Source organism: Vigna umbellata, chromosome 7 (genome assembly GCF_029865625.1).
Source record: "Vigna umbellata cultivar VRB3 chromosome 7, Vumbellata_1.0, whole genome shotgun sequence".
NCBI classification, from domain to species: Eukaryota; Viridiplantae; Streptophyta; class Magnoliopsida; order Fabales; family Fabaceae; genus Vigna; species Vigna umbellata.
Genome location: NC_142171.1, coordinates 22,648,290 through 22,671,958, shown reverse-complemented (window position 1 = coordinate 22,671,958; position 23,669 = coordinate 22,648,290). Strand labels below are relative to the sequence as shown.

Sequence of the window (23,669 nt, the reverse complement as noted above, 5' to 3'; positions counted from 1 at the left end):
TTGTCTTACTCAGTGCATAACATAACAAAAGAAACCTCATATTACTTCATAAGTACAAATTACAGCAAAAGAAAACCTCATATGTCTTCATCAGTACACATTACACCAAAAAAAAGTGATATTACATTCTTCCTTCATCAGTACAGATTACAAGACATTTAAATATGACTTCATTCATCAGAAGGAGACTCAGCAGACTCTTGAGTAATAGGCACTTCTGTTGGTGGAGGTATTGTGAGTTGTGTTTGTTGAGTAGGTTGGCCAACAGGCACATCTGTTGTTGGTGGAGGCACATCTGGTGTTGTAAGTCGTTGTGGACATGATTGTTTTTTATGTCCAAGTTCTTTGCAGAGGGCACAAGTTTTTTTGTTCCCACCCTTTCTTAATTTAGTGTCATTCTTCTTCAACTCCCAAGCCTCTAGTCTTCGTTTTTTCTTGGGTCTTCCTGGCATTGTTCTCTTCTTTGGGGGTAATACATCTGGATATGAAGTTATGTCCCAGACAAGTTGACCATTAATTGGATAAATGATGGTGTTGTAGGTCTCTTCATAAGTAGACTTCCTAAACCAATGGCCAATGTAGTCTTCTGCATTTAAATTCAAGAATTTCATTGCGGTTATGGCGTGAGTGCAAGGAATGCCAGTAATTAACCACTTTCTACAACTCTACTCCTTGTTTTCAAGATTCACAACAAATTGCTCCCAAATTGTGAAATGTGTAGGACTTCAAATAATTGATGTGATGACCATCTGTCATGAGTACAAAATGACAATACAAATTAATGATGAACAAACTCTTCTTAATGATGAGCACAAATTAATTATAGGTTTAAAGTTACCTTGGTAACCAATATCTGGTTAACCATGACTGCTTTTGAAATCTGTTCAGAACCTTAAGGCACACAGAACCTTGATATAATGTCATCTTTGTCCTGTTCGTAGCCCATCTCTTCATGATGTAAACCCTAATGTCTTCTAACATAGTGATAATTGGCTTACACCTAGTACAAACTAGCACACTGTTGAAGCCCTCACACATGTTGTTGACAAGAGTGTCAGATTGTGATCTAGGGGTGAATCTAGGATATTTCTTTCTGAAGTTAGAATACAAATGTCTAACACAAAATCTTTGCTCTACCCTAGGTAGAAGATCTTGAATAGCTGGCAGAAGACCCTACAATTTAAAATACTGAAGTCAGCTGAGTTATTTCTAAAAGTAGGTTGTAAGTAACATTTCTTTTCAGTTACTGACTTTTTGTTGGTACGAAATAAATGTACATGCTCCACAAATAGCTTCCCCACCAAGGTCTGCAATGAGAAGCTCCAAGAACCAAGTCCACGAGTCTTTGTTTTCTACCTCAACAACAACATATGAAATGGGCAGAATTTGTTCATTTCCATCTCTTCCAACTGCTGTTAGTAACTCCCCTCCATACTTGCCTTTCAAAAAGCATCCATCCAACCCAATGATGGGTCTACAACTAATGAAGCTATCTTTGCATGCCTTCAAGCATACATAAATTCTATTGAATATACACTCGTCGTTACTATTTTCAACCTTTATTTTGACTGTTGAACCTGGATTTGTTCTGAGAAGCTCATGACCATAATCATAGATTCTTCTATATTGTTCATTGAATCAACTATTTTCAACTTCACATTGAAATATGTACTATAGTTGTGATCATCAATCACTTTTCTTAGCTGTCATGACTTCACACCAGACCTATAGGCACAATAAGCATAACATTTGCAATTCCCCTTGCCCCCCAAACATTTTACAACAACCCTCTTCTTATCATTCTTCATGAATTTCAAATTTCTACCATTACTCAGTGCATAAGTCCTAATGGCCTCTGTGAATTCCTTTTTCTTAGTGAAATAGGTTCCTACTTCCCATTTATAATCCATCAAACTTTTAGGCATGCTAAATGTGGGAAACAAAGTTCTACGAATGGAATCATCATCCTTGTCACTATTTGGACCACTATCCAACTCATCTGACACCCACTCAATGTCAGACAAGCCACGAACATCATGCATGAATTCATTATCAGTTGTCCTTGAAGACTCACCTATTGGACTGAAAGGTTGTGCTTCCCTCACATTTCCTTTCGAAGTACCAATGTCACACTCAATGGTGACATCAACTAGACTTTCTTCACTCATAGACTCATCTACATGATCATCCCCATTCTCATCCTTTTCTACATCTTCTAGCTCAAAATCATTTACATCATGTATCTCAACCTCCTCTATATCATGTACTTCACCATTCTCAACATGTTCAATGTGTTTAGCAACTTCACTCTCACCCTACTCCATTTTTGTTCCAATTTCAGCCTCACCTTCAACCTCACCCTCACAGTGATCCTACTCCATTTATGTTCCAACTTCAGCCTCACCTTCAACCTGACCCTTATCCTCACCCTCAACATCACCTTGAACCTCACCCTCAACCTGACCCTCATCCTCACCGTGAACCTCACCCTCAGCCTCACCCTCCATTTGTCTTGCAACATCACCTTCATCATTAACATCACTATCAACCCAATCAATCATTTCTATTATCTGTGATTCCATGGTATTATGAACCACATACAAATGAACTTCATCATTTAACCTTGTAATATTCAGCATATGCATAGCACCCCTATCATCAGTCAACAATTCTAACATATCTGGCACTACTGACCGACCTCCTAAACTGTACCAAAGTTCTTTTATGTCTATATAACCTATGTCTTTCACTGAAGTTAATATTCCAAAATAGCTCCACAGGTATGGATCATAAGACCATTTTGCTATCTCGCCATCAAATTTTAAATTTCCATTGTCATCACTAACAAAATGCCCACAATGATGGACCACAACTTTAATACGTTCAGCCATGCAATATTATGTTTGAAGCACAAGCTTTTAGGACCTGTACATTAGGGGGGATATTATGATTTTACTCTTTATTAACTAAGCAAACAGTTAGACATCAAAGGAACAAGGGAACAAACTAACATCCTCACTAAGGAAACACTCAGATAGAAAAGGGGACCACTACTTCAAAACAATTGATAAATGCAATTTTGGGACCACAACACTGTACACATTTCAACATACAATAACATACCAAAATCGAGACCCATCCCATAATAACAATACCAAACCAATTATAACCTAAACTCTAAAGGATAGTAAAATCGGGATCACAACAACATATAAACATAACAAAATAACTACATATTCATAAAGGCGAAAGGATATGAAACTAACCTTAACTGGCCTCCACTTTCAATTCAGTTAGTCCACCACCACGTGATTCTCTTTGTCTTCGCAAATTCTCCTGAGCCCTAATTCTCACACTCACTCACCACATCAAAATCCCTAACTCATGAAATCCCTAATTCCCTTTTAAGTGTTTCTGTTTCAATTAAAAAACCCAATAAAAATCACTAATTCCCTCATTCCCTGCCACGTATATACGTTTTTTCAAGAAACTAATATTCACGTATTTAAATCATTATAACTAAGCTTATTTTATGTGCACCATGTAATCACAAACAAACAACGTTACTGATAAATTAATGGAAATAGCTTAATTGACTCATTTTAACAAGTTTATGAACTCGATTGAGACCGGAAAAAAAAAACGATGAGTCAGTTGAAATTGACACACAAATATGAAGAAGTAAGGTTTAAACCTAAATTAAATTATCAATTTATGAATGATTTGAAACTTAATTAAACCCCTCCCTCTCTCTTCTCTCTTTATATATAAATGCTTTGTTCGATAGATACAATTTTCATATTCCCCAAACGTAGTGTTGAGAAGAGGAAGTCGACACATTGAATCTTTGGAAAGTAGTAGTAACCCTTACCACATTTAAGGGGCTGGATTTAGTGCCCAAACAAATTAAACAATGTCTCGTAATTACGCACTCTTCAACTTCACGCATTTACTTCTTCCTCCAATGCCCATTCTTCTCACACAACGCACTTAAGCACTCTGTTGCAGGGAGGGAAAGGAACCAACAAACAAACAACAATGCCTCCAAAAGTCGAGGATTTCTTGTCTGTGGCAAAACAAGCGGAGCAACTTCGAAAGGACGGCAACAATTACTTCAAGAAACAGCGTTTTGGAGCTGCCATTGATGCTTACACTGAGGTTTTTTTTTCTTTCAGGGCTTTTTGGTTGGTGCATGTTGTCATGTTTGTAGCTTTTGCTGTTTTTCTTGCTTATTGATTTATCTCTTTTCTCGTTCGACTTCAAGGCGATTGCACTGTGCCCCGATGTTCCGGTGTATTGGACCAACCGTGCTCTCTGTCATCTCAAGCGCAGGTTTTGAATTTGGAACCCTACCATGTTTTGTTTTCCCTCTTCATTTTTTTTATTATTATTGTCGAAAAATGCCCCGCTTAAACAAAACATAGTGTCGAAATTTCAGTTTATAGATGAAAAAAGTAAACTTTATAGCATTTCGTTACATTATTCTAAAATGGCACTAGAGGTCGAATTTGAAAAATGGTACATAAGTGGTACTAACATTCACCTCATAATCTGTTTTTTTATGTGATAAAGTTAAACCCAGATCCTTTTTTTTAATTATTATTGATTTGTTGTTTTTACAGAGTGATTGTTTGTTCGACTGAATTCTTGAATTATTTCATTGGAACCCTTCTCGAGTTGGTCTCTACTACAAAGAGCAAAAGAAGTGAAATTAGTTTGTATATTTAAGGGTTGAATTTTGATGTGGTAACTAAATTGCGAGTGGGTTCATTTATAGGAAGTATAATATTTGTTTACTTTACTTTATTTTGTTAGGGATTTTTTTTTGTTTGTTTTCTTGAGAGTATCATGTTTAATTTTGGTGATTGCAGTAATTGGACCAGAGTAGAGGAAGACTCTCGTGAAGCTATCAAGCTTGACAGCAATTTGGTTAAGGTATTTGTCATCTACTTGTTATTTTCATGTCATTGATGGAACACGTAAGATGCATTGGGTTGAAGATCTCACATTAGAAATGAACAAATCATAACATACAAAGGATGCAAAACTCATCTTACAACCTAGTTTTGTAGTATTGCATTAGATTTCATCACTATCTAATTTGGTATCAGGACTTATCTTGACAAGATTTATTAGGTTTTTTATATCATAGTTGTTGCATTGCATTACACCTTATGTATATCTTATTATTGTTTTCGATAATATACTGTTACATAATTAACTGCTGCTTATATTTCTTTTGCTAATTCAGGCCCACTATATGTTAGGTCTTGCATTGGTAGAGAGACAAGAGTTTGCTAGAGGAATCTTAGAATTGAAGAAGGTTGTATTTATTCTCCGTTGATGTCACTTATTTCCTATATTCTTAAGGAATTTTTACATGCTTTGAGATATATAACTATTATTTTTGCATATAACTGGGAGGGAAAGCAGGGCTAGGCAAATATTCTATTTTTAAATTTAAATAGTTATATAATGCTTATAAAGATGAACATGAAATTAACATAGTAAATTTATGCTATTATTTTATTCTTTTTATATGATTTTTAAAATATCAAATTAGAGAATATTCATCAGGAATGAAAAATTTATGTTGGTAGCTTCTTTTCATTTTGACGTTAGTTCTATTTAGATGCAACTTTAATATTCGAAGTGAAAAGAAGCCACAAACATTATTTTTTCCATAACATGGATTTTTCCCTCTTTTTATGCACGACTAGTTTCTCATTGGTTATGGTCAATAACAGGCTTTGGATCTTGATAGAGGTTCCCATCCTAAGGGCCAAATGGTAGAGGAAATATGGCAAGAGCTTGCAAAAGCAAAATACCTAGAGTGGGAACATTCATATGTTAAGCGATCATGGGAACTACAGAGCTTGAAGTATGTTAATTTTCTAGTGATTATTGGACCTACATAACTATGACTCATTCCTTAATACTTGTTTTTCTATGTACTGTAACTTATTTGTTGGTTAGAGAATGATAATTTATCATGTTGAGCTATTGTCATAAATGTTGTTTATCTCAGAGAAGCTTGTGAGGATGCTCTAAAGGAAAAACATTTTCTCGAAGTCCCCCTCACGGAAGGATCTGTAGAAGATGATACTACCCATTTAGAACAGTTAGAGGCTTTAGGAAGAGTGTTTGATAAAGTTGCAGAACAAGACATGCCTACTGAGGTACACACAACTCAACTCTGATCTTTTGTTTTATCTTCTTTGTAACTTAATAGGTCCTTTTCAAATGTCTATATGATTTATCCTGGGAATACATTTGTCAATTATTTTAGGTGCCAGATTATCTGTGCTGTAGAATCTCACTTGATATTTTCTGTGATCCTGTGATTACCCCAAGTGGACTTACATACGAGAAGACAGTGATTATTGACCATCTTGAGAAGGTAAATTGATTTGTATGTGAGATCCTTGAGACTAAATTTTTTGTTATTCATGGTATTACATCCTCTTAATTTGTCTAAAATTAGGTGGGTAAGTTTGATCCAGTGACTCGAGAACCTCTTGATCCATCACAGCTAATACCAAACCTAGCAATAAAGCAAGCAGTTGAGGCATTCTTGGATAAACATGGGTGGGCATACAAAGATATATTAACCAAAAGCTTTTAATAGTTTGTTTTGGGTTTGATGTTCTTCTCCTTCACTTCTTTATATAGAATAGTAGCCAATGTAAGTGGGTCTTTATCTCTTGTGGGAAACTAATGCTATCTTTGGATGTTGATATAGAAATTGCGTTGGTGGAAATTGAGTATGATGAAAAGAATTATGGTAGAAAGTGTATGTGTTTGGACGACTTGAAAGCAAAGAAAAATGAGTCTATTTTTTATTAATAATTTTTAATTTTATTCATTATTTTTATTAATATGTGTAGAAATAATACTTTACATGTTTATACTTTTAATAGCATGAGATGTGCAAAAGAAATAATGTAGATTACATGTATTTGTAAAAGTTAAACAAGTTTAATTGTATGAGATGTCACTTGTTACTAGATCTTAGATATGATTGATAAAACTTTTTTGGTTTTAATTTTTTTTTAATATTTTTATCTTTAGACAATATGTGAATGTATTATTTCTATCATCTTTGTACAATTTATGTGAATTTACTTCTATCAATATTGTAATGGTAAAAAAATGTCATAAAATGTGAAATTTAAGTATAATGAAGGACTAAATGACATGTAATGGTAAAGAACTGTCGTTAAATGTTAAGTTTAAGTATGATGAAGCACTAAAACAAACTTTTGTTTTAAAAAATATTTTTTAAAAGAAGTATTTTTATAAGTGATAAGAAGAAAGAATTTAAAAAAAGAAAAAAGAAAAGAAAATGAAGAAGATATGACAACGAGATCAGGATTATCTCTTCATTAATCCACGTAATCATGACTTGGAAGAAAAAAATGAAAATAGATTAAACTTGGTCTATAAATTGATGAAGTAGAAGAAAAGTTAAAAGAGAATGTAAGCTATATGGGTATGAGTGTGAAACAGTAACAAAAAAACAACCCCACAATAGAAACAGAGAATGAATTAAAAATAAACTCTGGAATGGATAATTTTATTGTAATCAAAATATGACAGAGGTCTAATATGGGTATTTCATAGTGAACAAAAGGAAACTGAACAATATAGTGATAGGTATTCAGCCAATAACGGAAGCATCCCAATAGCCATCTCACAATGGATTAACCTGGTTCATTCATAAAAGAAGAATTTCAGAAGCAGAGTTGTACAGTAAGAAGAGGGGAATAACAGAATTGGTCAGAGAGAACATACCACACGCATATCTTCCCTAGAGCACGTAATCCTTCATAAATATATTCTCTCTCTTACGCCTCATGCTTTTCCTGCTCCCTTTTCCTTGTGGATCACCTGCCAAATGATTTTCTGGTATGACAGACCTGTCCCCCACATCCAGCTCAGCATTTGTTAGACTTTCATTTTTCTTACCCGTTACAATACTCCTCCCATTGAAAACAACCTTGTCCTCAAGGTTGAATTCTGGAAAAGACTGTTGTATCTCAGCTACATCCTCCCAAGTGGCATCAGTGATATCCAAGGAATCCCATTGAATTAAAATTTGAGGAATCGGTTGAGACTGTCGTATAATGGTTCTAGATTCCAAAATTTTCAAAGGATGAACAACTGGACCAATATCAGTGGTAGTCAAAGGCAAAGGCAAATAAGTTCGTGAAGGATTACCAAAATACCGCATACTTAATTTCTGATTTTTCCTCAAGGCAACAAAATGTTGTCTATAAGGTTGTAGTTTGACTAAGACCAATTCTCCTACTGCAAAGTGTATATCCCTTCGTCTTTTATCAGCTTGTTGTTTCATATACTGCTGAGCCTTAAGTAGATTTGTTTTCAATTGCTGCAGGAGTGTATCACGAGCTTGTAGCATATCTTGTACAGAAACAGGATCTGTAGAAGCAATTTCATACCTTATAACCGTAGGAGGGTCTCTCCCATATAAAGCCTTGAAAGGGGACATACCAATACTCTGGTGCAAGGAAGAATTGTACCAAAATTGAGCCCAAGGAAGCATATAATACCATCCTTTTGGATTTTCAAAAACGAAACATCGAAGATACATTTCTAATGTTTTATTCAAAACCTCGGTCTGTTCATCTGACTGTGGATGGTATGAGGAACTCATAGCAAGTGTAGTACCTTGAGCTTTGAAAAGATGTTGCCAAAATGAACTAATGAAAACTCTGTCCCTATCAGAGACTATGGAACGAGGGATACCATACAACTTAACTATGTTGTTAATAAAAACTTCAGCAACTGTCTTACTTGTATATTGTGCCTTAAGTGGAATGAAATGACCAAACTTGGAAAGTCGGTCAACTACTACCATAATTGTGGAAAACCCATGTGACAAGGGCAAGCAAGTAATGAAATCCATTGCTATGTCATCTCACACATGTAATGGAATTGGCAAGGGCTGTAATAACCCCGCAGCTAAAGCTTGCTGTACTTTAGCTTGTTGGCAAATTTGGCATTCCCGCACAAATTTTCTAATCCTCTATTGCATGGCAGGCCAAAAAAATTGGGAAGAAATTCTAGCCATTGTTTTGGCAACTCCAGCATGTCCTCCGATCTTGGAAGAATGAAATTCCAAGAGCACCTGATTGATAATATCATCATCCTCTGGCAGCATTATACGACCCTTCCAAATCAATAATCCATCCTTGATTAAATATTCTGGAGACTTCAACTTATCAGCCAAACACTGATCATATAAATCCTTCAACCGTCTATCCTGTTGAGATACTGCAACCACCTTTTTTAGCCATTGACTATTGGGTTCTGACCATGCCATCATAATACTTCTAGATAATGCATCGGCGGGAACATTCTCTTTTCCCGGTTTATATTGGATTGTAAAATCAAAACCCAAAAACTTTGGTAACCATTGTTGCTGTTCCGGAGTCTGCAAACATTGCTCTACTAATTCCTTTAAGCTCTTTTGATCTGTTTGAATAATAAACTTGTGGCCCAACAAGTAGTGTCGAAATTTGGCCAAGGCCTCGGTGATCGCGTAAAATTCTCGAGTATATGCAGACTGCTTTTGCATTCTCGTAGACAATTTCTTAGAGAAATAAGCAACGGGATGATTACCTTGACTTAAAACTGCTCCTACCCCCAACCCAGAAGCATCTGTTTCCAGAACAAAAGGAACCGAAAAATTTGGTATTGCCAAGACCGGTGCTGTAGTGAGTGCTTCCTTCAATTGGATAAAGGCCATGGTTTCTGCTTCAGTCCATTTAAAGGCATTTTTCTTCAACAATTCTGTTAGTGGAGCAGCTATTTGAGCATACCCTTTAACAAATCTCCGGTAATACCCAGTGAGACCAAGGAACCCACGCAGTTGTTTCAAGTTACTGGGTCATGGCCACAATTTGACAGCTTCTACCTTGTTATCATCCATGGCAACCCCAGATCCAGAAATGGTGTGACCAAGATAATCAATTTCTTCAACGCCAAATGAACATTTGGAAACCCGTGCATACAACTGGTGCTGTTGTAAAATCTTCAAAACCACCTCTAAATGATACACATGGTCCTTAAATGAAGAACTATATACAAGGATATCATCGAAAAAAACAAGAACAAATTTTCTCAATAATCCTTGAAAAATATGATTCATAAGACTTTGAAAAGTGGCTGGAGCATTTGTTAATCCAAAGGGTATGACAAGCCATTCGAAATGTCCATGATGTGTACGAAAAGCGGTTTTGTAACGATCCTGCGGGTTCAACAAGATTTGATGATACCCTGATCTCAAATCTAACTTAGAAAAAATCATGGCACCAAAAATTTCATCAATCAGCTCATCCACAGTTGGTATGGGAAAACTGTCCTTTATAGTAATTGCATTCAATGCTCTATAATCAGTGCAAACTTGCCAAGAACCATCTTTCTTTTTCACAAGTATAATTGGTGAAGAAAAGGGGCTCTTACTTGGTTGTATAATCCCTTCCTGAAGCATATCATTAACAAGTCGTTCAATCTCTTCTTTTTTACTATGAGGATAGCGATATGGTTTCACCTTCACCGGAGTTGATCCTTCCATTAATGGAACAGAATGGTCATGTGCACGAGGAGGAGGCAAATTGGAAGGTGTATGGAACACAGAAACATAAGTGCGCAACAGTAAAGCAATTTCAGGGTTTATATTAGATGGTAACTATGTCAAAGGCAAAGAGTGCACATTAGTATCCACCATTTGCATGCTATAAACCTCGGCAATGGAATTTGTGTGGACCATCCTGCGGATATGATGCAATTGAGCCTGCAGCGGAACATAATCAACATCTCCTTGTAATGTTACAAATTTACCTTGATACAAAAATTTTAAATTCAAGGATTCATAATCGGCTACATGGGGACCTAAGGTTTTCAACCAGTTAGCTCCCAGAATCAGATCAGCCCCTGAAATTGGAAGTAAATAGACAGGTATGTGAAATAAATGCCCTTGAGCATGGAGGGTCAATTTCTGAATGAAACCCTCGGCTGCCATATAATTTCCATTGTCGACCATGACTTTGAACATGGGTGCTGGTTCCACCGGAAGCTTCAAGAATTTTGCTAAGCGAGGTTGCAAAAAATTGTCTGAACTCCCTCCATCCACCAAAACCGTAACAGGTAGCTTATCAATGTAAGCTAAAAATCTAATTGTACCCACCCCCACTCCACCTTTAAGAGCATTCAGAGATAAATGATGGTCATCAATCGCAATATCTTCATTAACAACCTGCTGATCAATATCTGGTGGCGGCTCATAATCAGGATCCAACGAGTCCTCCTCCGAATTCAAAAACAAGTACTGTCTATTTGGACACTTGTGGTTAAAAGTAAATTTGTCATCACAAAAATAACATAATCCCTTTTCTCTGCGAAGTTGCATTTCCGCTGGGCTAATTCTTCTTACATTACTATTGATCAAAGGTGGAATTGTAGGTTTTGGTAATAATGGTGGAAGAGATGGTTTAACCCCAATTTTTAGAGGTTGTTGTGACGTATGCAAACTCGTTGAAGACAATGGAGAATATCGTCTAACAGGCACATGATTAAATTTAACCGTGGGGAAGTATCGTTCCTCGTATAACTTTGCCAAAGCTACTGCTCGCAACAAAGAAGTAGGAGTTTGAACCACCACATCACGTCTAATCTCAGCATTTAACCCACTCAAAAAACAATTTAATAAAGCTTCATCAGATAACCCCATGGATCTATTCGCCAACGACATAAACTTCAAGTAATAATCAGAAACTGTGCTAGTTTGGCTTAATTTAAAGAGCTCTGCCATTGGACAATCAAAAGGAGAGGGTCCAAACTAAGATTCCAAAGCGCGCTTCAATTCTGTCCATGTTTGCACCGCAGATAACCTTTGCAGCATTTGAAACCAAGGCACTACATCTTTTTCGAAATGCATTGCAGCAATTTCGACTCTCTCCGCATCCGGCGTGTGGTGATAGTTAAAGAACTTTTCAGCCTTATAAATCCACTCTAACACTGATGATTGACCATCGAAATGGGGAAATCCCAAGGATATGTCCTTAGCCGGTAGCGCAACCTGCAACGGAGTTGCTTCCGAAGTGGCACCATGAAACTGAGATTGCGATTTCACTATTAACTCTAACGATTGTTGAAGTTGATCCATACGAGCTTGCGCATCAGCCTGAACTTGTTGAGTATGAGCCCGTTGTTCCCTGTCACGAATTTCAAGAAGATCCATAAGTTTGCGAAGTTCCTCGAAATGACTACGTACTTCTGCCTGTAGGTCCTTCAAACGGGTGTTCTCAGCCATGGCGTCAATGAAAGCACCAATGAAACAGTAACAAAAAAACAACCCCACAATAGAAACAGAGAATGAATTAAAAATAAACTCTGGAATGGATAATTTTATTGTAATCAAAATATGACAGAGGTCTGATATGGGTATTTCATAGTGAACAAAAGGAAACTGAACAATATAGTGATAGGTATTCAGCCAATAACGGAAGCATCCCAATAGCCATCTCACAATGGATTAACCTGGTTCATTCATAAAAGAAGAATTTCAGAAGGAGAGGTGTACAGTAAGAAGAGGGGAATAACAGAATTGGTCAGAGAGAACATACCACACGCATATCTTCCCTAGAGCACGTAATCCTTCATAAATATATTCTCTCTCTTACGCCTCATGCTTTTCCTGCTCCCTTTTCCTTGTGGATCACCTGCCAAATGATTTTCTGGTATGACAGACCTGTCCCCCACATCCAGCTCAGCATTTGTTAGACTTTCATTTTTCTCACCCGTTACAGAGTGGTTACCAGGTTGGGTACAATACGAGGAGTAATGTTGTCTGCTACTCGTCTCTTGATAAAACTATTTAAAAACAAATCTTTAAAATATAATTTTAGATAAAATTAATCACTAAAATATAAATGCAATTAAATTTGTTCTTTTTAAAAAGTAAATTTAAATGCGTTGCTTCAATATATAAATTTTTAAAAATTAATATTTTATAAAATGGTTAAGTATGTTTATACTCCTGAATTTTAATACAAAATTGGTTTTTATTTGAAACTTTGATATATTTTGATTTTTAAACTTTAAAAGTGAATAAATTAGCATTACCATGGTCAATCTGATCCACTAAGGGTTTCAGTCGAGTTCGGTTTGAAAGAATGAAATTTTTTATAGGGATAATTTTCAACTCGGCTTAATTAGAATCCAGCACACCCAGATTGAACCTGTGATGAGCAGGGTTCGCTCACCAATCCACCTAGTTTAGTTTAATTATTTATTATTTTGTGTTTCATTATTATTAGTTAACTTTTTTTTATTGTATTGTAAATGGGAATAAAGAAAAAGACATTTCAAGAGAACAAAATATTATAAATTTATCCATTCAAGACTCTAATCTTATAAATAGATAAGTGACACAAAAATTATTAATATTATAAATTTATTTATTCGTTTCTTGATTTTGCTTTTGGATTACATTTGAGTTTTTATGTTAATTTTTTTATTTTGAATTGTTTTTGGAGTTTAACATCATTTTAGAGTAAAATTATTTAAATTTAAATTACAAACAAATTGTAATTTATTTTGGAATTAAAAAAAACTTGTAATTAAGTGAATAAGTGAATTAACTCGTTTAACCCACCAATCTGTGGTAGACTAGACCGAGTTCGAATTTTTCAGCTCGCTATTGGGTTGAGTTAGCTCACTAAGTGACCAACCTGTAATGGACTGGACTAGGTTGAGTCGGGGGGCTCGTTTTGACAACACTCAAATGAATATAGTCATTTTTAATCCAATTACATTAATTTTTTTTACCATAGGAGGAGTAATGTTGTGTGCTACTCGTCTCTTGATAAAACTATTTAAAAATAAATCTTTAAAATATAATTTTAGATAAAAAAAATTAAGTATAATTCAAATCAAATTAATCACTAAAATATAAATGCAATTAAATTTGTTCTTTTTAAAAAGTAAATTTAAATGCGTTGCTTGAATATATAATTTTTTTTACAAAAGAGTTGAGTATGTTTATAATCCTGAATTTTAATGTAAAATTGGTTTTTATTTGAAACTTTGATACATTTTGGATTTTAAACTTTAAAAGTGAATAAATTAGCATTATCAAAATGGGTTAGAACTCGTTGGTCAACCTGACCCACTAAGAGTTTCAGTCGAGTTGGGTTTGAAAAAAATGAAATTTTTTTATAGGAATAATTTTCAACCCGGCTTAATTACAACCCGACACACCTGGATTGAACCCGTGGTGAGCATGATTGGCTCATCATTCCACCTAGTTTAGTTTAATTATTTATTATTTTGTGTTTAATTATTATTAGTTAACTATTTTTTATTGTATTGTAAATGAGAATAAAGAAAAAGACATTTCAAGAGAACAAAATATTATAAATTTATCAATTCAAGACTCTAATCTTATAAATAGATAAGTGACACAAAAATTATTAATATTATAAATTTATTTATTCGTTTCTTGAGTTTGCTTTTGGATTACATTTGAGTTTTATGTTAATTTTTTTATTTTGAATTGTTTTTGGAGTTTAACATCATTTTAGAGTGAAATTATTTAAGTTTGAATTACAGACAAATTGTAATTTTTTTTGGAATTAAAAAGAACTTGTAATTAAGTGAATCAACTCGTTTAACCTACCAATCTGTGATAGACTAGGCCGAGTTCGAATTTTTTCAGCTCGTTATCGGGTTAGGTTGGCTCACTAAGTGACCAACCCGTGATGGGTTAGGCTAGGTTGGGTCGGGTGGCCCGTTTTGACAGTACTCAAATGAATATAGTCATTTTTAATCCAATTACATAATTTTTTTTTACATGTCAAATGCATTTCCTAATTGATATTGAAATGGAAACATATTAAACCATGTAAACAACTCATATACTAGAATGAAATGTGTTTGACACATTAATAAAATTTATCATAATTGGATTAAAAGAATTATATCCATTCATTTTTAAATATTGAGGACCAAAATATATTAAAGTTTCGAATAAGACGAATTCCAATTTTACATCAAAGTTCAAGAACTAAAAACATGTTTAACCTGTTATAAAATGACTTCAATTTCAAGGTGTAAATATAAAACGTAGAAATATATAAAGTAAAATTTTAAACAATTATTCCATGATTAATATTTCTTTTATTAATAATTTTATTTTGATAATTTAAATTTTTAAAAAAATACTCAAATAAAATTCACTAATAATTATTAGTTAGTAACATGTAGGGATGACAATGAGTCCGGTCGGGCACAGATGGTGCCTACCCACAACCCAACCTGAAAAAAAGAATCCACCCGCTATCCACATTGGCTACCCGCACGGATATCCGTTTCAAAAATACTCGCGGGTATTTTAAAACCCGTAGATACCCGTAAATATATAAAATATAATATAAATTAAAATTTAATTTTAATTAAATTTAACCTTATAAAATATAAATTTTATTTTCATTTTGTGGATATCCGCGGGTATGAATAATATAATACCCGCACCAGACCCGTTTATAATAGGTATTAAAATATCCACTATCTGTAACCCGCATATAATAAATATTCTCGAGTATCAACTATCGGTCACGGATACAAATTTTTTAGCCATGCTAATAAAATTTATCTATGAATCAGATACTATAATACTTGTACTTGCCTCCATCAACAAACGAGTTATAAAATACATGTACCCATTACCCTTGATAATTCATTAAGGATATCCATGAGCCACAAATTTTACATGCATATATCCATTGGTATAAAAGTTTGTCATCTCTGTACATGGGAAAGAGAGAAGGAGAGCGAGAATTTGAAACAAGAGATTGAAAGAAATCTTAAGTTTCTAAAAGTATTTATAGTGTATTACTTTAATCAAGAAGACATGGGAAAGTGAGGTTAAAATTAATTTTAATAAACTTCTGTGTGTTTTACTAAGCACTTATTTATTTTGAATTATATATTACTTTATTTACTTTCATTTAACTTACTTTTTATTATTATCCTCTTTATTTATTTATACTTTGCAACTAAAATATGTAGTATTTAATCATCATCTTGTGATAACTTTAAAAACATTATTGTTATTTTTTTCATTTCGTTAGCACTGGATGTGACCTTGGAAGAACTTTCGTATTCAACTTTTTCATAATTATAATCGTTATGATAATGTGCATACATTTAAGCAATGAGAATGAAATAATTTAAAATAAAAATAATACATTAAAAATAGGATTAGTTAAAATAATTTAATTCTCTTAAAAAAAATTCATGCTTCCAATTAGAAATACAAAAATAATGTTTCCGCTTTTGTGCAAAAAATATTCATGTATTTTTTACAAATTTGAGGACAAATACTAAAAGCGAATTCATATATTTCATGTGTATTTATTTTTATCACATTTTACACTTCTCTAAGTTTTTTAGATCATTTATAAAAGGCTTAATACCCTATTTTGTTCCCAGTTTTGTTTGAAAATGTCAAATTAGTTCATCCTTTACAAAATGCGTCAATTACGTCCTCACTTAATAAAATTTGTATCAATGAAATCCCTTCCGTTAAATCCGTACAAATGACGTTAATTATTTTTCTCTTTCTTTAATTAACGCCGTTTGTACGGATTTAACAGAAGGGATTTCATTGATTAAGTGAGGACGTAATTGACACATTTTTTTAAAGGATTGACTAATTTTACATTTTCGAGCGAAACTGGGACAAAATAGGGTATTAAGCCTTTATTAAATGGTATATTTGTTCTTGAGTCAACTTGTATATATTTAACTCTTCCTTCTATAATCAACTTGTATATCTATAATGTTTGCATCGATAAAAACAAATCATTAACATGTTATACTAGTACTTGACTTTTATTAACTTATTCTACTTTTTGTGTTTAATGTATGAAAGTGTTAAACATTGCACTATTAATAGGTAAACTTTGTAGTTTAACTTTACACACTAATGATTTTCATATCAAATATTAATGGTATATACTTTGAACAATCATTTAATGAAGTTATCCATACAGGTATCAAATAAAGACTCCTTGTATGAGATATTTACAACATAGTATTCATAAATATCAAACGTGTGCATCTTTTAATAGTATAACACAACAATAATAAAGACTATGACATAATTGATTAACCACTAACACGTCAAGTATTTTATTCATTAAACTTATTAACCAAGTAGTTTTATCCGATTAGGTCATTTGATAATTAGTATGTGAAAAAATGTTACATTTTATGAACGGTTTAAAATAACAAAAGTCTATTATTATCTAATTTAATCTTGTATCAAGTGTTCATATTTATATATACAATATATTTAAAAATATTTTAAAGTGGATGATAAATGATTTGGAATTTGTAGACAAAAAATTTCAATTCAAAATCTATCGAGTTCTTTTGGAATAATAATAAGTTCTTTAGTCTCTTTTTACCAGAAAATTTATTATATTATTCGCTTTAATAGTTTTTATTTGTTTAAAAGATTTGGAATCAATCAGTGTTGAATGGTGAAGTGATGTTTTCTCCAATCACTTTCTTTCTTTCTCGTCTTTTCTAAGTGAACTTGGTCCCTACTGAGTTCTGAGGTAATATTTCTTTCCTTTCATTTTCACATTTTTATCTTTTTTTTCTATGTTGCTTCTTACGTATGGCTCTTTCTTCTTTTTTTTACAACCATTATTGATGAAAAATGGAAAAAAAAGTCCCTTCTAATTTGCTTAAGGAATCAAATTTAATTAATGCAGCTTAATCTTTTAAGTATTAAATTTACATTAAAGAATAGCCATAAAAAATAATTATCCTCTTAAATTAATCCACACTAAGTCAACTTGGATTCCATAATTCGGAATATGAATGCATGTGCTTTGATTTCTACTCTTAAAATTAATTTTAATATGCTTTGGAAAATTATACAATTTTTTTTATACCTAAACATATAGAAAGTATCCTTAAAAACAATTTTCTGTAAAGTTCTTATAGTTTATTAAAAAAAATATACAAACATACCCATACAATAATAATAATAATAATAATAATAATAATAATAATATATTATCTACGCATGTGTATTACATTCACTCAATTATAATATTTTTCGTTTCTTTTTATCATGTAGTATCTCTCTTTAGAGCATCTTAAATGTTCGTCATTTAATCAAATTACCAATTCAATTATTTTTTTCATTCTAATGGGAGTTTATATTATTACCAATTTGCTTTAACTCACAAATATCATCTTTTTCTCTCCAAAAATTAATATATGTATATTACCCCACTCATAAGGAATAATTCACCTAACATAATAAATCTCTTAAAGAAATCAAAATCACATTGGCCACCAGAAAACAAAATTGATATATGTGACATCCTCAAATATATAACAACTTATATAATAAAGATGTCATTATTCCAATAAAGAGAACAGTGAGAGTAGAATAGTAGTTCCGTAGTTGATATTACAATCATCCACATAAAGAACAAAACTTAAAACTTAAACAATTTAGAGTATTTCAAAATAACACCAAACTTAAATTTAGAAATCCTAAAAAGACTATACTACAACATCAACATCCTCTAGTACTTGCTCCAAAGGTATCTCCTTAACAACATCTGCTCTCATCCAAATAGATGATCATCACAAAGGAAAAGCATACACAAGCAACACACAACACAGAAACAAGGGTGGGCTAGATAAACAAGCAATAAACATATAGTACAATCAATCGATGTCATCATGCTTAGTTACATATAAAAGAATAATTAAAGCATACCCTTTAAACCATGACTCAAACATTCAACACAACTCATCTGGATTTGTATAATTGTCAAACTATTGGTCGTCTTTGCACTTGCATAGTTCAGCTGGCCCTCCCCAACACTATGCAAGGTAAATCCCTCAATATATCTATGTCTAAACTCTAAGACTATAGACGAGGACCTCCCTCTACTCTCACCACTCACACTGTTCTTCTCTATTTGAGCATGAAAAATGCTTTGAGTGTAGGGATAGACATACCAGTTCAAAGCTCCATACAATTATACAGAACAACAATAACACTTCGCACAACCACTTCCAATCATCTCACCACAAGATGTACAATTCATACTCAAATACATCATTATAGTTCACAACCATGTTCTTTCCAACCACCCAAGTCTCATACATAACCGTACATGACAATCTGTTAAGCAAACAACATTAATCAATCTAATACACATTACCAGACAATAACAATCCCAAGAGAACCACTAAACAACACAAAACCCCGTAACTCATACTTAGACAAAGAAAATGACTTTGAAACCATCACCAACAGTTCCAGACAGGTTCAAAACCCCCAAAACAACCTAAGGAACGTCCAGAACGGACATATGGAACCCCAAGAACTATCAAAAACAAAGACAACATGGGGCGCTCGGCGTGAACCGCCTCGCATCCAAGGGCGCTCGGGGGGTGCTTGGGGCGCGAACTAGAGGGCGCCCAACCCCATACCAGTTGACAGCAACCATGAAATTTGACTTTTGATGCACTTGGAACCTGTTTTAATGACTAAAGGGGTTCTTTACACATTTGTATTGATGGAAAAACACGTTTATAAGTTAAAACAAACATCCATTTGATCACTAGATCCAAGACTAGGTGTATCAAACCACTTTTGACACTTTAAAATCCAAATTCACTTCTACAAGTTGCCCAATTTCATTTCTATCCCTTAAAACCCTCAAACCAGATTGTAACCTACATCAACAAGCGTAATTCCTACAAAACATCACACATAGCATACAACAAATTTTAACCAAACTCTAGCTCCCCTTACCTTGAAACTTCTTTACTCAGCTCAAAGACCCGCAGTTACAGTACCCCTTAAAAACTGAACTTGATCGGTTCAAGTCGAAGCTCTCGACTATGGGAACACAGAATCACCACCTAAATGACGATACACCGGTTCAATTTCAAGATTTGGTAGAGAGAAAGCAAAGAAAGTTATGGTTGAAGTTTTAGAGAGGGAAAGTGGTTTTAGAAAAAGTGAGATTCTTTCTCTAGGTCCTTACACGCAACCCATACAATGCATCTAAATCGTCTCTTAATGAAATTAGATGTTTATAGAGACACGTGTGTATTAATGGAACATTTTTCTAAAAATAATAAACTAAAAAAGTTTGAGGTAATTTGCAAAAAAAGGTATAATGTAAATTTAATTTAGTTCAATTTCAATTAAGATCAATGTATTGATCCAAAAAAACAATTAAAATAATCTAACAATATTACTAAATTCATAATGGAATTTCACTTTAGAGAAACTTTAGCATTGTCGTTTAGATAAATTGTTTAACTTTTACAACCGTTGTTTAAATTTTTTTTTCCCATTGTAACATGTGATATGGTGTTGATTATATAAAATCCCTGTATAAGCAAGCAATTGTGTTTAACCAATTTTAAACAATGAAAAATTTTCTGTGCTCATAATCATAGAAGAGCACTGTAAGATGGTTTAAAACAAGAGTTTTACTTGTTTGAACTTTGAGTGGGCCCAGACTATCCTAATGTTCTTTCTTTCCATAACATAACACCATATAATGTAACATAGAGATGATATATATTATAAACATAAGTAAAAGTTTTAAGCCAAAACATCCATGGTAGAGAGTTGTGTATGGAAGATTTTGGAGGCAAAGAGCAGATGACTTTATTGAGTGAGTAACTGATGAAGATGAGTTGAGAAAAGGGAATGTACAAAAATTGGTGGAGAGAGAGAGAATTATGCAGAATATACGATGAGAGAGGGCTGCAGAGACATTATGCAGTGTGTGTGATATTAACAACCCTGTTAAGTCTCTCAAGAATTCCACTAGCTTTTCTCTTAGCCCTTGATGTTCCACTCTGTGCTAGCTCAGAGATTGTTTTGTGACTGTTCTCTTCTTCCCTTATTTCCTTCAACTTTGATCTGTCATGCAAACAAATTGTTTGAAGGATTGCCACACAATTCTCTTTGTTGCGTTCACATGAGCTCTCTCTGATAATTCTCAGCAAGCTAACCACTGCTCCAAGATCTCCCATCTCATGAACAGCCCTTTGGTGACTTGAAAGCAGTGCAAGGATGGCTAGTAATTCATCAACATGAACCTCATTCTTTATCTTTGTCAAAATCACTCTCACTGCACCCTCCTTCACTGCTCTTGCCTTGTTCTCATGCATCACACATATGTTAAAAATTGCTGAAGCAACATCCTTCATGGCCAAGGGATGCCCTTCTTCTAAGAGATCGATCAATGGCTTTAAGGCACCTGATTTCCCTATGATTTCCTTGTTTGAGTCAATAGCCGACAAGGTGAAAAGGGCAGCTGCAGCATTGCTTCTTGTTTCAATTGTTCCTGATCTCAATGCTCTCATAAGGAGAGGAATCACCATTGGTGTTTCAGCCACTAGCTTTTTGTTGTTGTCATGAATAGAGATATTGAGGAGTGTTGTGATCACGTCTTCTTGGAGATCAGGGTGAACACTGCTGGAAGAATCACTCCCACAAATTGGCTTCAGCAATTGGGGAATCGCATCTGCAGAATCGCAGAAAAGTACCCGGAAACAAGGATGCTTCTTTGTCAACATGCGCAGTTCTTTTGCAGCCATCTTCTGATCAGAAAGTGTTGATGACATTTTCTTAAGCAAACGGAGAAAAATCTCTCTGTCTGCTTCGTTTAAACCTTCCTCATCGATGTATTGAACAGTATTCGACAATTCAACACCTTGGTTTTTTGACCACTGTTCTATCATTTCCCTTATTAGATGATTTGGTGTAAGAACAGTTTGTGAAAGAACTTGATGCGTTCGAGGGCAAGTCCTGTTTCCAGCACTTAGCCATTTTTGAATGAAAGGTCTATCATATGTCTGCATGATTGAAACCAAAAGAGGGAAAAAAATGAATCATTGTTCATAATTGGACAGGGAAAATGTCTGCATAAACTCCATATCTGTTTCAAACTCAACAAATCAGTATCATTGCACAGAAAAAGGCTTTGGACAGATAGTAAGAAAAGGTAGTTGGGTGGTGGTGGAAGACATCACTGTAGTAATTTAGAAAAAGAAAAAGGCCAAGAACACTAGATTTTAATTATTCCCTTTTGAGAAAACCAGTCAAAAGTTCTACACAAAATATACAATCACCACCGCCACTCACTCAAGAATCACATTTATGGACACAGAATAATATTATTCTTTTTCCACCTCCCACTCCTTCTCTTTCCATCTGCAATGGCTATCATAGGTACATCATCAAATTGCCCTTTTTCTTTTTTCTTTTTCTCTTTTTTGTTTCTTGAAATGTACACTTCAAACATAAATGCAGTAAAGCTAACTACATAACTAGATGGAAGATCACAGAAGTTCGGCACATCAAACAAAAAGTACTTGGTATTGCACTTCCATGAGAGCCAGTGTAAAACTATTTCAAAGTAAAATGCAGCAATTCCCACTCACACATTGAACAACAAAATGTGAAACAGTTTAAAACTGTTTGGATTGAAAGAAAACAAGGAACAAACAGAGGAAAACACAACTCCAAACGTTGGAACGATTTACCATCACATTTATTAAAACAGATAATATGAACAATATAATTAACTTCATCAAACAAAAGAAAAAAAATATCTCTATGGCTCTGCACTGGACTTGGGAAGAACTGAATATATTCCCTTTCTATCTTTCCCGCACCTTTTTAGTCACTTAATATATAATAAAGTACAGAATTCCAGCAAAAGAGAGATGTACCAAAGGCCAAAACCAGAATCTATATCTTACTTTAGTTAAATTAATTCCTACAAAAATGAAACAAAAAAAGCATTTTTGTTAAGAACTTTCTACCCTTTTCGCCTCAACTGGATAATTCATCAACTCATTTTTTCATGTGCCCAGATGTTTTTTAAATTAATAACCATAACAGCACAGCACTCTAATTTTGTTTTAGTTCTGCTTCCAGCATTTCCTCAGACACCACAAAAAGTTACCAATCCTTCCAATATTTTATAGAAAAGGGTATTAAATGTAAAAATAAATACCTTCAATATCTTAAAAATCAAAGCATGTCAATAGTTGTTTATAGGCAAAATAAGAGGATTAACAAAGAAAAAAAAAGATTAAGAATTCTGATTCTCCACTTAAAATTCTGGCACTAATCTGACCAGAAGGCACAATGACAGGATCTCTCATCAATTCCTTGGAAAGAGGACACTTGAATTCATCAGGGCAAGATGACACATTCCTGTTGTGCAGCTTCAAAGACAGTGAAGACCTCCTTCTGAGTTTCAACTCCTTGAGAACATAAAGAGTCTCTTTTGCCTGATCAATGGTCTCAGTGCTGCAATCCTCATCATCCACAATGGACTTCACCAACCTCTGAAGCTCCCTCTTCAACTCTATGGCCTTCTTCACCATCACCCCTGGATCAGATTCAACCACCCCTGGCTTGGCCATGTGATGATGATGATGATCCCAATGGATCAGACCCCAAAGCCTTCTACTTTTCAACAACCCCAGAAGCTTGCTTGTGTTAAAAATTGAAAATTTGGTTCAGAGAATGGAGAAGCAGAGAATATCAGCTGTTCGACACCCTG

At 33.9% G+C, this 23,669-nt stretch overlaps 2 protein-coding genes across 3 annotated transcripts in view; one reads left to right on the top strand and one right to left on the bottom strand.

The window, feature by feature from the left end:
* Window positions 1–3,791: 3,791 nt before the first annotated feature.
* On the top strand, window positions 3,792–6,849 carry LOC148195445 (E3 ubiquitin-protein ligase CHIP-like). The gene is made up of 8 exons (XM_088094750.1): window positions 3,792–4,158; window positions 4,265–4,332; window positions 4,872–4,935; window positions 5,252–5,323; window positions 5,748–5,881; window positions 6,029–6,179; window positions 6,290–6,400; window positions 6,485–6,849. Exons 1-8 carry the CDS (start codon window positions 4,039–4,041, stop codon window positions 6,623–6,625), a joined length of 861 nt encoding a protein of 286 aa, XP_087950876.1. The 5' UTR covers window positions 3,792–4,038; the 3' UTR covers window positions 6,626–6,849.
* A 13,781-nt stretch (window positions 6,850–20,630) lies between these two features.
* Window positions 20,631–23,669, bottom strand: part of LOC148195444 (U-box domain-containing protein 9-like) — a 4,233-nt gene continuing 1,194 nt past the window's right edge. The window contains exons 1-2 of one of the 2 annotated variants that reach the window (XM_088094739.1): window positions 23,227–23,669; window positions 20,631–21,948 (exon numbers count right to left, since the gene is read on the bottom strand). The exon at window positions 23,227–23,669 is cut by the window's right edge and continues 1,194 nt beyond it. In XM_088094739.1, coding sequence (XP_087950865.1) covers window positions 20,863–21,948; window positions 23,227–23,529 — 1,389 coding nt within the window. In that variant the 5' untranslated portion in view covers window positions 23,530–23,669 and the 3' untranslated portion in view covers window positions 20,631–20,862. The remainder of the gene's footprint in view (window positions 21,949–23,226) is intronic. The other variant, XM_088094738.1, reaches the window with a different exon arrangement.

What these genes read in the sequence shown, in the direction of transcription:
- LOC148195445 (XM_088094750.1), top strand. Translation starts at nt 4,039, where the DNA reads ATGCCTCCAAAAGTCGAGGATTTCTTGTCTGTGGCAAAACAAGCGGAG. An exon ending in CCATTGATGCTTACACTGAG is followed by an intron (nt 4,159 to 4,264) that starts GTTTTTTTTTCT and finishes TTCGACTTCAAG; the next exon opens with GCGATTGCACTGTGCCCCGA. An exon ending in TGGGAACTACAGAGCTTGAA is followed by an intron (nt 5,882 to 6,028) that starts GTATGTTAATTT and finishes TGTTTATCTCAG; the next exon opens with AGAAGCTTGTGAGGATGCTC.